Raw genomic sequence first — 14,231 nt, forward strand, 5'->3', positions numbered from 1 at the left:
GGAGGAAAACTTACATAGTTCTGTGGAATGGGACAAACAATGCCAAGTAACAATTAACTTGGATAACTGTGGTATTATATGTATGCTAGTAATACAGTATACACTTGGAAGAATTGTGCACAGATCTATGTAGGTTCATTAACAACATAGCTAGATAATGTAGCTAAAGGTAACAAGGTATTAGATTCTTTCAACATAATTCTTCATCAACCCTCAAAAGAAGATAGATTAATTGTTACCTAATGTAACCATAAAATCAGAACTTGGTATCTATGATTACCATATAAAGCAGTATTTAGTAATAATGTAGAATGAACAATGTTACTTTGAAATCTAAGCATGAAGACAGTTCTTGACTTCACCTTCTCCATGACTAATCTGCCAAGAACCAAAAATTAGTGTGGCATCAAAGCAAATGATAAAAGTGATGAGTGAGTGGCCCTTGGAGCTACAATGATTGCAAGTTTGAAAAATTTCAGCTACTTAAGATAAAATTGTGAACCTCCGTCTATTTACTTCAGAGCAGTGTAGCCCTAAAAATGATTTAATAGAGATCTACGAAACAATAGAACAGCTGAATCTTGTCTCTATCAATAGATTATTGAAGTTTAATAAATGGAGAGAATGAGGGACAAGACATTAACTGTTCAAAATAGGAATGGACTGTATTTTTGATTGAAGGTGGTAGGAAGTGTCTAGTCATGATGGAACAACCATTGTAATGTACGATAGGTGTGATGGACCAGCTAATTTCTTCATGTCAGTCAGTTGTGTATGTTATCATATGGGTTCCATCTGCTTCTAAAAACATTTCATGGAACATTTTGATACCTGCCGAAAAACTTACAGAAATTCTAGACTTACCTTTACTCCCTGAATTAAGCCATTCATCAAAAATGTATGCTTGGGAAATGTCTCATGCAAGACCTAGGAAATAAAATAAATTAAGTTTCTGTTGCAATTAAATCCAAAATTTGTAATGTGTTTATTATTACCCACAGGTTATTTACCTTCAATTACATTTGAAGAACCACAATCCTTCCATGCTTCTGCTACCTTGTGAACAAATATACTTCAGAATGGTCAGGGGCTTGAGTTACGATGTTGAATTAGTAAGCCCAGGCAATGCAGTGGCTTAGGTGCACTACAACTGGCTTCGATATGAGGCAACATACATAAAAAACATCTACAAATCTTTGAGCCTAACTTCACTCATACATGATTCTTTACACAATTGAAATCTCACAACTTATTCTGTTAAACAGCCTACAGAGATGAATCCGGTGTCGTTAATCATTAATGCAACTAACTAATGCAAGTTAGTTGCAAGCCAAACTACAGACCTATTATAAGATTCAGTAAGATGGTTCACCACTAGCATCCTAAAAAGCAATTAGAAATGGGCAAGACCAGTATTACTTGCTAGTAATGTCTATGACCCATGAAGGATTACAAAACAAAATGAACAGGAGGAAAATATGTTTTGCAGCTCATGCAAAAGAACGTTTTAACAAGAACTGAGTGGGCTTATAGTCTGGCCTTACAGCTCTCAGACTCTGATTTAAATACAGCTCGGACAGGATGAAATTCTCCAATATCTGCAACAATAATACACAAGTTGAAATAGGGTAGCTTCAATTAACCCCGAAAGTGGCATTTGTTGTTAATGTTAATTAGATGAGTCCACAGATTGTTGTGGGGAAACTAAATCTTTGATGTGGAAGCAGCCCAACTACATGGACAAATGAGGTTGATGAGAATCTTCATTCTGCCCTGTTGTCAAACTGCAATCGCTTGCACGACCTGAACAATGAAATGCATCTGGTCGATCTGTTTAACTATGAAGCTTTCATAATCACACCAAATCATAGTGTGCAATAGCTTAAAGATTAATTGTACTTGTTCATTTCACATTCCTACCTGACTAAAAATATTGTGATCTATGATGTTTAATTTTTAGCTTTCACTCTATGAAAACAAGGCAAGATGATGGATAGAACTTACCACCAGTGTTGGTGCAGTCAGAAGACCCCAAGCAAAGAATTCCAGAAAAATTACGATCACAGCATGGTATATACTTGGTGCCCCGATTCCTTGAGGCTGGAAAAGAAAATGTAACTAAACCACTGGAGACTAACTTGAGACTAACTTGCCCACTTAACGTCTGAACCAGCAACCATTCATGTACAGCAAACATTGTGTTAACCAACACCTTGTGAACTGAATGCTTGATAAACCAGCAAACGGTTTATACTTAAATATCAGAGGTTTATTGGATTATCGTGATCTCCGCAAAGTCCGAGCAGTCTGGTGAGAGCGCGAGTGAGAAGACTGTCTGCTAATAAGTTTTATTTAAGGCAAAATTCCATTATTATTTAAGTAATTCATGCTGTAAATGAAGTGTAACAGTGAGGTTTATATTCCCTGAATTGTGTTTTTATTACTTAGTGTATGTTTTCACCTCAATTATATGGACCTCTTGATCAAACGGTATATTCAATCAATCAATTGGTACACTTCTGGTCCCATAAATGCTTGTTAATAAAAGGTTTGCTGTAATGGCAAGTTGTAGCCTGAAAATATTAACTACACACATTTTCAGCGGGTCCTCTGTGACTTCACACCATTGGGAAATGAGTCCTCAGACAGTGGTACTGCCATTTCCATGTTCAGAAATTATATTATTAAACAGGATCGATCAGAACTGACAAAATATTCCATAACTTTGCAATGATGTGAAACATTAACAATCATTAATTGCAAGCTACCCTACGCTGCGGGTGGTTGGATATTCTGGTTTGTTTTAACTCGGATCTTCAATACCTATTGAGAGAAATAGGTTGGCCTGATCTCACAGTTCATTGCTGAATGAGTTGCATGTGGATGACAAAGGTTTAATTTGTTACCACACTTTGAAGACTTCCCTAAAGCATCTGCTTAGTTAGAAGTTGCTTCTTAAGTCCTTTTGAATTTAATGCATGCTACTATTTGCCAAATTTCTCAGTGAGATTGCCACTGAATTTCTGGAAAAATATCTGTTGTCTTTTGCTGCATGCTGTGATGAACCCTGTCAAGGATGGCCAACAGATCTGTGTACTCACAGACAGGTTTCAGAGAACGCTGATCGAAATCAACAAATCGATTTTCTGTAGAAAACAGGCTTTGAAAATGGGTCTAAAACATTAAAGAATTTTGCATTTAAAAGATGCTCCCTTTTACTGATCTATGTTACCTCTAGGAATATTGATTAATTTTGTTAATATTTTTCACTGCAGGATGTTTGAAAAGTATTTTGATAATTCAAATATGATAAGATAAAAATAGTCAAGTTTAACAAATTAACTATACGTTATAAAATGCAGAAGTTTTAATTTGATCTTGCCATGGATATTTACCTTCCAATTAGGCACAGATGCCTTCCTTCTCATATTATTTCATCTCAGGTGTAAATATAAATGTGTTATTATTACTTACAAATGGTGTAAAGTTTTTCTCAACTACCAATGTGCTAAATAAACAGCAAATTGTTTTTGATATATGAAGACTTTCTTGTTGACCAGATACTGGAAGACAAGCCACTGACTGTGACATTCTCAAAGCACTCTACTGATGAGTCAGCCTAGATGAAACACTCAAGCTTTTGAACCTACACCATCTGACAAAGAAGGCAGAGTGCTACCAATGAGTCAAGAGTTCAGTGCAATCTGAGCAATTGCTATTTTATGAAACAGTAACTGAAATATCTAACTACTCAGACTTGGAAATAATCATTCTAAATCATAGCTTCTGTTCCGTCCCAACTTTGCAGAGGTAAAATAAGACATTAGTTGCTTTGTCAAATTCATTGCAATGTTTTACAATACAACAAAGAACTTACATTGAGACTCTTCAAGTAGTTAAAGAACAACCAACCTGGGTAAGATTTCTTCTCTAATCAGCAAATCACCACTTAATCATACTGCCAGCAAAGTGAAGGTTAGGCAAAATGGTGTTAAGATTAAATATTTTATTCTAATATATTCAGAAAACAATTCATGTTAACTAATCTAATTTAAAAATATCAATCTTACAGGCTCCAATTCACTTCAAAGCATAGTTGGCCTATGCCACACACTACCTTATGAAACTATGCTATGCACAGTGTGAGAGTGGGAACACGGAGTACCAAATGCAAATTGGCAGCTGAATTTTCAGTTATTCTTTCATGTTCTAGATGGCTTTATATTAGCAACAAAGTCACCATCATAGGTAACTAAATGGAACCATACAGTACCTTTAAAAGATGTCCTCACACAAGTACAAAACAAATGAAGGTAATGAAATGGATGTAAATACATAACAGACTAAAAATATAACAAGAAACAAACAAATGATAAGTTATTTTGATGCAGTCCTTTCAAATGTTTTCATCAGTACGGAAATTACATTATACTTATCCCAAACATCAAGCAAAAGTACCTTTTTTATTTTTATGACTACACTCCTATGCTAGTAATATTCTAAATGTAACCAAACTCCACTCATTCAGGCAAAGTAACCACAGAAGCCTTGTTTTAAACAGAAGCTAAGATGTCCCTGAGATCCTAGCTTTTTTACTGTCAGCCTAATGCATATGCTTAGTTTCCAATGTTGCAGAAATATTCCAAATGTTCACATGCAAACATGTGCAATGGTCTGATGTGATCCCTGGCTCCTGGTGTTTTTGTCCTCAGACAAAGATAATCTGAAATCCACTATCAGATGTTTGAACTTATACTTGGGAGAAAACTACAGCAGAAAATAATTTTTGGTAAAACAGCACTTTTTCTTTTTTTTTTAACCTCCAAGGAATGCCACATCCAGTTCTGGTCACCATACTACTAGAAGGACATGGATGATTTGGAGAGGGTGCAGACAAGGTTTGTCAGGATATTGCCTGGTCTGGAGGGATTTACTTATGAGGAGAGGTTGGATAAACTTCAATTGTTTTCATTGGAAAGACGGAGGGTGAGCTGATAAAATTGTGAGAGGCATAGAAAGGGTGGATAGTCAGAGGCTTTTTCCGATGGTGGAAAGGTCAACTACATGATGGCACAGGTTCAAGGTGAGAAGGTGAAAGTTTAGGGAAAAGGTGCAGGGAAAATATTTCATACAGAGGATGGTGGATGCCTGGAATGTGCTGTCAGTAGAAGCAGGCACATTAGCAACATTTAAAGCATATCTTGATAAGACACACGAAACCCTATATGAGCAACGGGTAGCAGGTCTAAGTAAGGATTAGGAATCAGCAAGGCCTGTTCCTGTGCTGTACTGTATTGTATATTGTATCTTTCAAAGTACTATACAGACAAAAAAGCTCTTCTGAAGTGAAGCCACTGATATAATATTTGAAATACAGCAGCTAACTTATGCACAAGAAGCTCCCACAATAAAGGCATTTGGACGAGTATATGAATAGGAAGGGTTTGAAGGGATATCGGCTGGGTGCTGGCAGGTGGGACTAGATCGGGTTGGGATATCTGGTTGGCATGGACGGGTTAGACCGAAGGGTCTGTTCCATGTTGTACACCTCTGTGACTCTGTAACAATATGCTAATGACCAGATAATCTAGCTATAATGTTGCTCAGGTTGCTACAATAACACACTGTTCTTCTCTGATGTAATGTCAGGTTTTATAACCACAAGGGGGGCTATTGGTGCCTCAGTTTTATAATTCACCCAAAAGACTATATTGGAGCTTCAGTGTAGATGTATGTTCAAGTCTAGGGCTGATATTTGGGCACCTTACAAAAAAAGTACAGCAAGCAAAAAAAATCAGATCAGACTGTATTACTGACAGTAAAATGCCATTAATTTTGATGTTGAAAGCTATGAATAGCATTGGGTCAACACTTCAATTTCATTTCCACAGGTAGATTTTGGAGAGAAATTGCCAAATCGGCAAATTTCATGCTGGTACATAACTGGATATCTTTGCATTCAAAAGTTGAAAGGGCAATTAATTCAAACAATTCCTGCGAAATTTATAGCCTGTTTGACTTGGATGTTTCACAGATATTATACTGAAAGGCAGGAAGAAAAACACATTTACACTGCAGCATACTAAGGGCACTAACAAGGTATTCAGTGCTCCATTGTCAGAAGTTATTTTGAATGATATATGTTACAAAAATGTCACTGGATCTTTAAATCAGAGCTTGAATTATACACTTAATGGTAAGGTCCTAGGGAGTGTTGCTGAGAGAAAAAAAAAAGACCTTGGAATGCAGGTTCATCGTTCCTTGAAAGTTGTGTCACAGCTACATAGGATGGTGAAGGTAGTGTTTGGTACACGTTCCTTTATTGGTCAGAGCATTGAGTATAGGAGTTGGGAGGTCATGTTGCAGCTGTGCAGGACATTGCTTAGGCCACTTTTGGATATTGCTTGCAATTCTGGTCTCATTTCTATTGGAAGAATGTTGTGAAACTTGAAAGGATTCAGAAAATATTTAAATGGATGTTGCCAGGGTCAGAGCACTTAAGCTGTTGGGAGAGGCTGAATAGACTGGGACTGTTTTCCCTGGAGCATTAGAGGGTGAGGGTGACCTTATAGAGGTTTATAAAACCATGAGGGGCATGGATAGGATAAACAGATAGCCTATGGGGTGGAAAAGTCCAGAACTAGAGGGTATTGGTTTAGGGTGAGAGGGGAATGACATAAAAGGAACCCAAGGGGCAACTTTTTCACGCAGAGGGTGCTGCGTGTATGGAATCAGCTGCCAGAGAAAGTGGTGGAGGCTGGTACAATTACAATATTTAAAAGATGGGTAAATGAATAGGAAGGGTTGAGAAGGATATGGGCCAACTGCTGGCAAATGGGGCTAGATTAGGTTAGGATACCTGGTTGGCATGGACAAATTGGATTAAAGGATCTATTTCTGTGCTGTACACCTCAACATGACTCTATCTGAAGATGGCTGGATCACAGTTTGTTAACAGGAGACCATCAGGTAAAAAGCTGAACTATCCTCAACACGCCCCTGTACTTCATATTGATTAAATGGGGCTTTAACTATAACGTCTGGATGGCACGGTGGCACAGTGGTTAGCACTGCTGCCTCACAGTGCCAGAGACCCGGGTTCAATTCCCGCCTCAGGCGACTGACTGTGTGGAGTTTGCACGTTCTCCCCGTGTCTGCGTGGGTTTCCTCCGAGTGCTCCGGTTTCCTCCCACAGTCCAAGCGGGTCGGTGTGGACTTGTTGGGCCGAAGGGCCTGTTTCCACACTGTAATGTAATGTAAAAAAGTACTACCATAAAACAAAAATTAGATTCAATATCACAAGAAGGACTTTTTAAACTATTTCATCTTCACTAATTTACTGTTCCATCTTTCTTTCATGGCACTGCTCACAGCAAATCCTTAACGTAAAATTAGTGGTTTTTATTCCACCTCTCTAACTTTTGTGAATCACTATCTATTTGACTCATTTGATTTCTATTTCTCTATTCGCATTTATGTCTCTACCTCTTATCACCTTCACAAAGTCAGTTTCCTCCATCTCTTATCTTCAGTTTCATCTCCCCATCAACATTCATCTGACTGACAAGTGCCTGCCAACCTCTCATTCAGAGGGAATCCTGGAACATGGTTAAAGAACTATGAATTACACAGGAAGGATCCTTACGTGATGGTCTCTGAAAATTAATTTGTGTACTCCTGCTGGTGTAAAAGATATTATTCGCTTGTTAAATTTTCCTGTGTCCAAACATGTTTGCTGTGCAAAGCCACTTCTTTTGCGAAGGAAATGTGCAAGCTTGATTGGTCCCTTGACATAATCAAAAAGTAAAATAGATCTTTCTGTCATGTTGTTTATAAAGTACATCTATTATTTGAGAGCACAGTAAGGGTGAATACTGCCTCACTCTTTTTGATGCATTGAAAGATTACTGGAAGCAAAGTTTTCTCTCAGGAATATTCTCATTTGATAACCACAGTCATGGACTCAATTCTTATTCACTAGATCCTATCTTTCACAGCTCTAGGTAGAAGAACTGGTGAACATCCCGACGAAATGAGTGGATGGATGGGCTCGTTAGTTAACTGGTGTGATCGTTAATGGACAGGCCGGATTTAAAGCTGTAGACAACTCGGGGCCCACAGGCGGATTGGGGATTGGGGCTTGGGGCCTGAGGCCTGACTCCTGTCCCTCCCCGCCCCGGCCCATGCCGCCTGAGGAGGAGGAGGCTCTGCTGGATCGGGAATTACTGGAAGATGAGCCCTCCCGTTGCGGCGCCACTCACCGTGCCTCCGTCTTTAATGATGATCTTCTTAGCCAGCAGAATACTGCGGTGGAGCCGCTTTTTCTTCTTGCTGGGCATCATGACTCCATCCCGAGCCCGCACAGCGCCGCCATGGTGACAGCATTACCCCGCAACCGCGCTGACGTCATCACATCGCACGATCCACCCATTGGCCCCCGCGAGATCATGTGATCGTACAGGCCCGCCCCCAAGTGTCCATGGGGTCATTAGGGTTACTTGCATTCATTGACCTGGAGAACTCCTGATTTTGATGCCCTCTTTTATACAGCATCACTTCTGACGTAATCAAATCTATTCTATTGACTCATATTAGGTACCTTTTTTTATGTTGTATTGGGCTAAAGGTTTGTTTTAAATCTGAGATGTGGGAAACACTGGTTGAGTCAGCACCCCTTGCTCTGCAGTGCAGTTGGGAAGCCAGTTTCAGGGCTTTGGCCCAGCAACAGTGCAGGAATGTAGATGTAATTCCAAGTCAGGATAGCAAATCACTTTGTCATTTAGTACTGAGATGAAGAGGAATTTCTTCATTGAGAGGTTGGAGAATCTGGGCAATTCTCTGGCTCAGGTGGTTGTGGAAACTCAGGTATTGAGTATATTCAAGACTGAGATCAGTAAATTTCATCATATTGAAAATATCCAAGAATTATAAACACAGTGCAGGAAAATGGTGCTGAACTTGTGAAATGGTGTAATTGGCTTGATGGACCTACTCCTGCAAACAAATCAGAAGTTACTGGAAATACTCAATGTCAGGCAGCATCGATTGGAGAGAAAGCATAATTAATGTTTCAAGTCCAGTGATACCTCTTCAGACCTTTCTTCTACTCGTGTTGTTATTTCTTATGTTTTTACACTCATTGTGTGTGGGTGTGGGAGTGTGGGGTGCAGTGTTTCAAAGACAAAAATGATTGCACCAAAGGTTAACACTGAATCCTTTTTCCCTAACTGTCATGGATGCTCCAACCAAGCACGTGCGATACAAAGTATAACATTCAATGATGTTTGTAGAGGCTTTTTTTTTAGTTTTTTGAGGATGTGACTAGTAAGGTAGATAAACCAGTAGATGTGATTTAGCTGTATTTCCAAAAAGTTTTTTTTAAACTGCCACACATCAGATAATAACATATACAAGTTAAGAGCTCAGAGTTGCTAGTGATAGAATGGATAGAAGACAAAGTAGGCATTTTCAAGTTGGCAGGCAGACTTGTGCAGTTCTACAAGGATCAGTACTGGTGCCTCAGTTTCTTATAATTTGTATTAAATTTAGACAACAGTAAGCTGTGAGGAGGACACAGAGGCTGCAAAGAAATATAGGTACAGGTTAAGTGAATGGGGAAACAATATGGCAGATTAAATATAATGTGGGAAAGTGTGAGGTTATTCACATTGGTTGAAAGCAGATGAGTAAGATATTTTTCAGATGTGTGAAACTTGTAAAAGTTGATATTGAAAGACATTAAGGAATATGGTATACTCTTAGAGCAAACAATTAGAAAATGGCTTGTTGACATTTATTACAAATTAATTTCAGTACAAGAACAAATAAGTCTTGCTACAATTGTATAGGACTTTGGCAATACCTTACCAAGAATATTGTGTGCAATTTTCATATATAAGGAAGGAGACAGGACATCAAACATTCGCTAGATTGGTCCCCTTTGTTCCCTTTAAATTTTCATTGTATTGCGCCATCATCTTGTCCATGGATAACCCACATTTTTTTAAAAATCAGTGAGCTTTTATAAAGTTGTGAACAGCCAACTTATTTTCAATGTGAGACACATTTCAGACTGCTGCACTGCTCCATACTCATTTTCTAGAATTTACAATGTAGCATGACATTTAACAGCTATTACAGCAGTGCTTAACTTTGTTTTTTCTTGCTAGAATTTTACAAAGGGAAGAATTAGAAGAAACACAGACGTCATAATGCCCATTGATATAGCATCAACAGTTATATGGTGCTAAATCCATCCCATTATCAGTGTGTTGTTTCTAAAAATAAGTATTTATTCTTAGAAAGAATATTAAACTAGCCCTCAGATGAGGGCAGGCAACATCATGAGTGGCTGTCCCATGGCCACTAATCAAAAATGGGTACAGACAATTGATTGACACAGTTAAAGCTAACTGTCCTTAAAAATATGATACAACAATCTCTGGTTCAGAGAGGGGTACTCAGAACAGGATGTGCTGGAGGAAGCCCGCAGAAGCTGGGCCAATTCCATGCTGGAATAACCACGCTGAGGCCAAGTTAGAGAAGCCACATGTGTGCTGTAAAAGCTGAAGAGAGGCCAAGGGAATTCAGGATACAGATTTCACATTGAAATAGCTGCACCTGGGATAGGCCAAATCTGTGCTGGCGGTTCATTCAGAGTCCAAGAACACATTAGAACCAGGGCGGAGAGCAGATCTCAACAAGTAGACTCTGCAGGCAGCAGTGTTCATTGAGAATCTATCAAATATTAAGTGGAACATTGGTGGTGAGTGATCAATATACTGATCAATACAGCTGTTTCAGTTAAATCCAGAAGTTGATGTGGTTTAATCAATGGGAAGTTAGAAGTGCAAGATCACAGAAACTCAAGAAAATATTATGCCTATACAATACAAAGAAAAAAATTCTTCAAATGTATTCATTTTAGTAATTATTAAAATAGTATTTGCATGGAATGATGAATTGTCTATTATCAAATCAAAGATTTTCGGTTAATTATTGGAATAATTATATCCATTATCAACTTTGAAGTCACAATAGGCATTTTTTAAATCATTCATTAAACTTTTTATTGACTTGCAAGGAATTCCACCTAATATTCACTCTAACTAGTAATTATACATAGTATAGTACAAAATACTGCACTGAAAGTGGTCATTTGGTCATCATACTAATATCTACAATGATTCTTGAACAGCAGCTTTCTTCTTTAATCCAATTTCCCCATTCTACTGGCCAGGAATCTGATAAGTAATCTCAATAGTTAAAGATTTATTCTCCTGCCATTTGCTATCACACTGCCACCTAGCCAACAATCACTCCTTGTTCATTCCACTGGAAAAACATCTTTTAAGTTTTCTTTAAGAAACACTTATGAGTTGATCTTCTTACACTACAGTGTCCTGGTACCTAGCATTATATTTGTAGTCACTGCAGTGCATATTCTCTCATTAGTTTGTCTGCATAATTACGCAGTGTCCTGCATCTGCAATTTATAATGGGCACAAATTAGGCCTAAATCTGAGGCAGATGAAAGAAACTGCAATCACATTAATAGTTCATCGTGTTCAAATTGTTGTTCCATGTACATTGAAGAAACAAGGAAATGAACATGAAGTAATTGAAAATGATTACATTTGGTACCCACTGTTCTGTCAGAACTTGCAATCCATCTGGTGATTTTATGCTTCTATTTCAGTTACTAGAAAATAGCTAGCTCCTTTTTATCATTTCTGGTTATATGTCCAGTTTTATTTAATTGTAGATTCATATCTTCAGCCCATTTTCAACATTTTTGTTGAACGTGTGCTATAAAGTTTTACAGGATGTTTGTTTAGATTCCCTACAGTGTGGAAACAGGCCCTTCAGCCCAACAAGTTCACACCGACCCTCCAAAGAGTAACCCACCCAGATCCATTTCTCTCTGACTAATGCACCTAACAATATGGGCAATTTACCTGACGTGCACATCTTTGGACTGTGGGAGGAAACCCACGCAGACATGGGGAGAATGTGCAAGCTCCACACAGACAGTTGCTCGAGGCTGGAATCGAACCTGGGACCATGAGGCAATAGTGCTAACCACTGAGCCACCGTGCAACCCTGAAATGTAATACTATTTAAGAATTCTTGAACTCCCCTTCTAACTAAATTCAGTGACTGACACTTATGACTTAAGTCTCTCTGTTAAAGTCACAGGCAAATATTCTGCAAAAACAGATTATTAAATTTACAAATATCAAGACATTTAAGCTCCCTGTAACAGTTCATGATAACTAACTAGAACATTCAATGCTTCCACGAAAATGATATTGATCATATAACTAAATGATCATTGATATTTTTAGCATCATATCTACGATTTAACACAAGATTTGAGTTTGTTGCTTAACAACATAGATATAAAAATTGATATTTACTTAATCTCGCAGCAGATTTTCTTCAGATATTTTCTGTTGTTGTCATTGATTTATTTTGCACCATAACTCAAATGTAGTCCAATTTAAGATTTAGCCAATATATATCGCCCCAAAGACTGAGATGAATTCAGAATCCAGAAAAGGAGGACTAAAAAGTTAGTAAAGAGGGAGAGAAAGTAAACTCAGAAGCAAGGAATATAAAACCTGACAATAAGAGCTTCTTTAAATATCCAAAAAAAGAGAGGTCAAAGTGAATATCGGCTCCTTAGAAAATGAATCCGGAGAGACAGTTATGGGGAATAAGGAAATGGCAGACAAGTTAAACATATATTTTGCATCAGACTTTATGGTGGAAAATACTTCAAACATCCCATTATTAATCAAGACTATGGAGGAAGAATTAAGTACCATCACCATTATAAGAGAAGTAGTTTTAGACAAACTAATGGATCTAAAGGCAGATAAGTTCCCTGACCCTGCTGACTTGCATCTGAGGATCCTAAAAGAAAAAGCTATACAGATAGTTGATGCATCGGTTGTAATTTTCCAAACGTTGCTGGATTCTGGAGAACTACCAGAGAATTGGAAAAATACTAATGTGACACCCCTATTCAAAAAGGCATAGCTACATGCACAGTGAAGCTATAACTGATTATCTTAATATATATTGTTAGAAATGTATTATTAAGGAAGTAATAGTAGAACATTTGGAAAATCATAGTCTAATCAAACAGTCAGCATGGCTTCATGAAAGGAAATTCATATCTGACTAACTTATAAGAGTTTTTCATGCAAGTCTCAACCAGAGTCGATTTATAGGAACCAGTACATATGTTGTATTTTGACTTCAGAAGGCATTGAATAAGGTACTTCACAAAAGGTTAAGTCTTAAGAGCCCACAGTGTTGGAGGTAGTATATTGGAAAGGATAGAGAATTGACTAATGGCAGGAAACAGCAAATGGGAATAAAGGATCCTCTTTCAGGTTGGTGATCCGTGACCAGTGAGATTCCACAGGGATCAGAGCTGGGTTCAGTACTACCTATTCCAGAAGTGTGTCACAATGTGTCTGAACTTGCTGATTAGAAGTATCTACAACTGTATTTCCAAAAGCAGAAAACCTTTTTGTTTTAACATCAACACTGAAACAAGGTTACATGCTAGAAACCTTGAATAGGAAACTAAAATATAGGTTTTAGTTTTGCAATTTGAAGTTGTTGAGGAAAGTAATACAAAAGCAAAGTCAGACAGTTAACAAGTAAAAGGCAATGTACCTGTTTAATCTTTTTTTCCCCCATTTTGTTTCTGAGAGAACAGAGATCGAGTGAAATAAGTTGATTTTTTTGTTGACAGTTACTTTGTATGTTCACTCCTTTTAAAATAACACAACTTAATGATTTTTATCAGACCTCATAACATGAGTATTTCAAAATACTTCTTAGAAAGTTGGGAGAAACAGGCAAGTTGCTACTTTCTCAGTTGTACTCTCATAATTAGATTTCTGACAACATTCCTGAATTGCAAAATACTCGACACCTACAGGAATAAGAAGTACAACTCCAACCAAGAGAATATCTAAGACAAATCCAATGGCCTCACTGTCAATGCAGTGGAAAGTTTCTCAAGCTGACTTCAGTTTTTCAAACCTTAGCTGCAAAACTTGAAAACAATTTAATCCATGATGGTCACAGAAATCAGTGAGGTGAGAGCAATTGAATGGATATGATGAATGCTATAGTGAGAGTTGTAGCGCACGATCCTTGTTGAGATGAGTATGAGCAGCACAGATCAAGGGATTGATGGCCCTCTTAGT

General features: G+C 37.8%; 1 protein-coding gene across 4 annotated transcripts in view; it reads right to left on the bottom strand.

The window, feature by feature from the left end:
• Positions 1-8,433, bottom strand: part of mfsd14a1 (major facilitator superfamily domain containing 14A 1) — a 30,045-nt gene extending 21,612 nt beyond the window's left edge. For 2 of the 4 annotated variants that reach the window (XR_006313011.1, XR_006313012.1), the window contains exons 1-3: positions 8,262-8,429; positions 2,005-2,100; positions 865-927 (exon numbers count right to left, since the gene is read on the bottom strand). Coding sequence is in view for 2 of the 4 variants with exons in the window: in XM_043699694.1 (XP_043555629.1) it covers positions 865-927; positions 2,005-2,100; positions 8,262-8,342 (240 nt within the window). In the remaining 2 variants the exon portion in view is untranslated. Of the gene's footprint in view, positions 1-864; positions 928-2,004; positions 2,101-8,261 lie in introns of all 4 variants that reach the window. The other 2 variants (XM_043699694.1, XM_043699696.1) reach the window with 2 other exon arrangements.
• Positions 8,434-14,231: the final 5,798 nt, after the last annotated feature.

Source organism: Chiloscyllium plagiosum, chromosome 11 (assembly GCF_004010195.1).
Source record: "Chiloscyllium plagiosum isolate BGI_BamShark_2017 chromosome 11, ASM401019v2, whole genome shotgun sequence".
Classification (NCBI taxonomy): Eukaryota; Metazoa; Chordata; class Chondrichthyes; order Orectolobiformes; family Hemiscylliidae; genus Chiloscyllium; species Chiloscyllium plagiosum.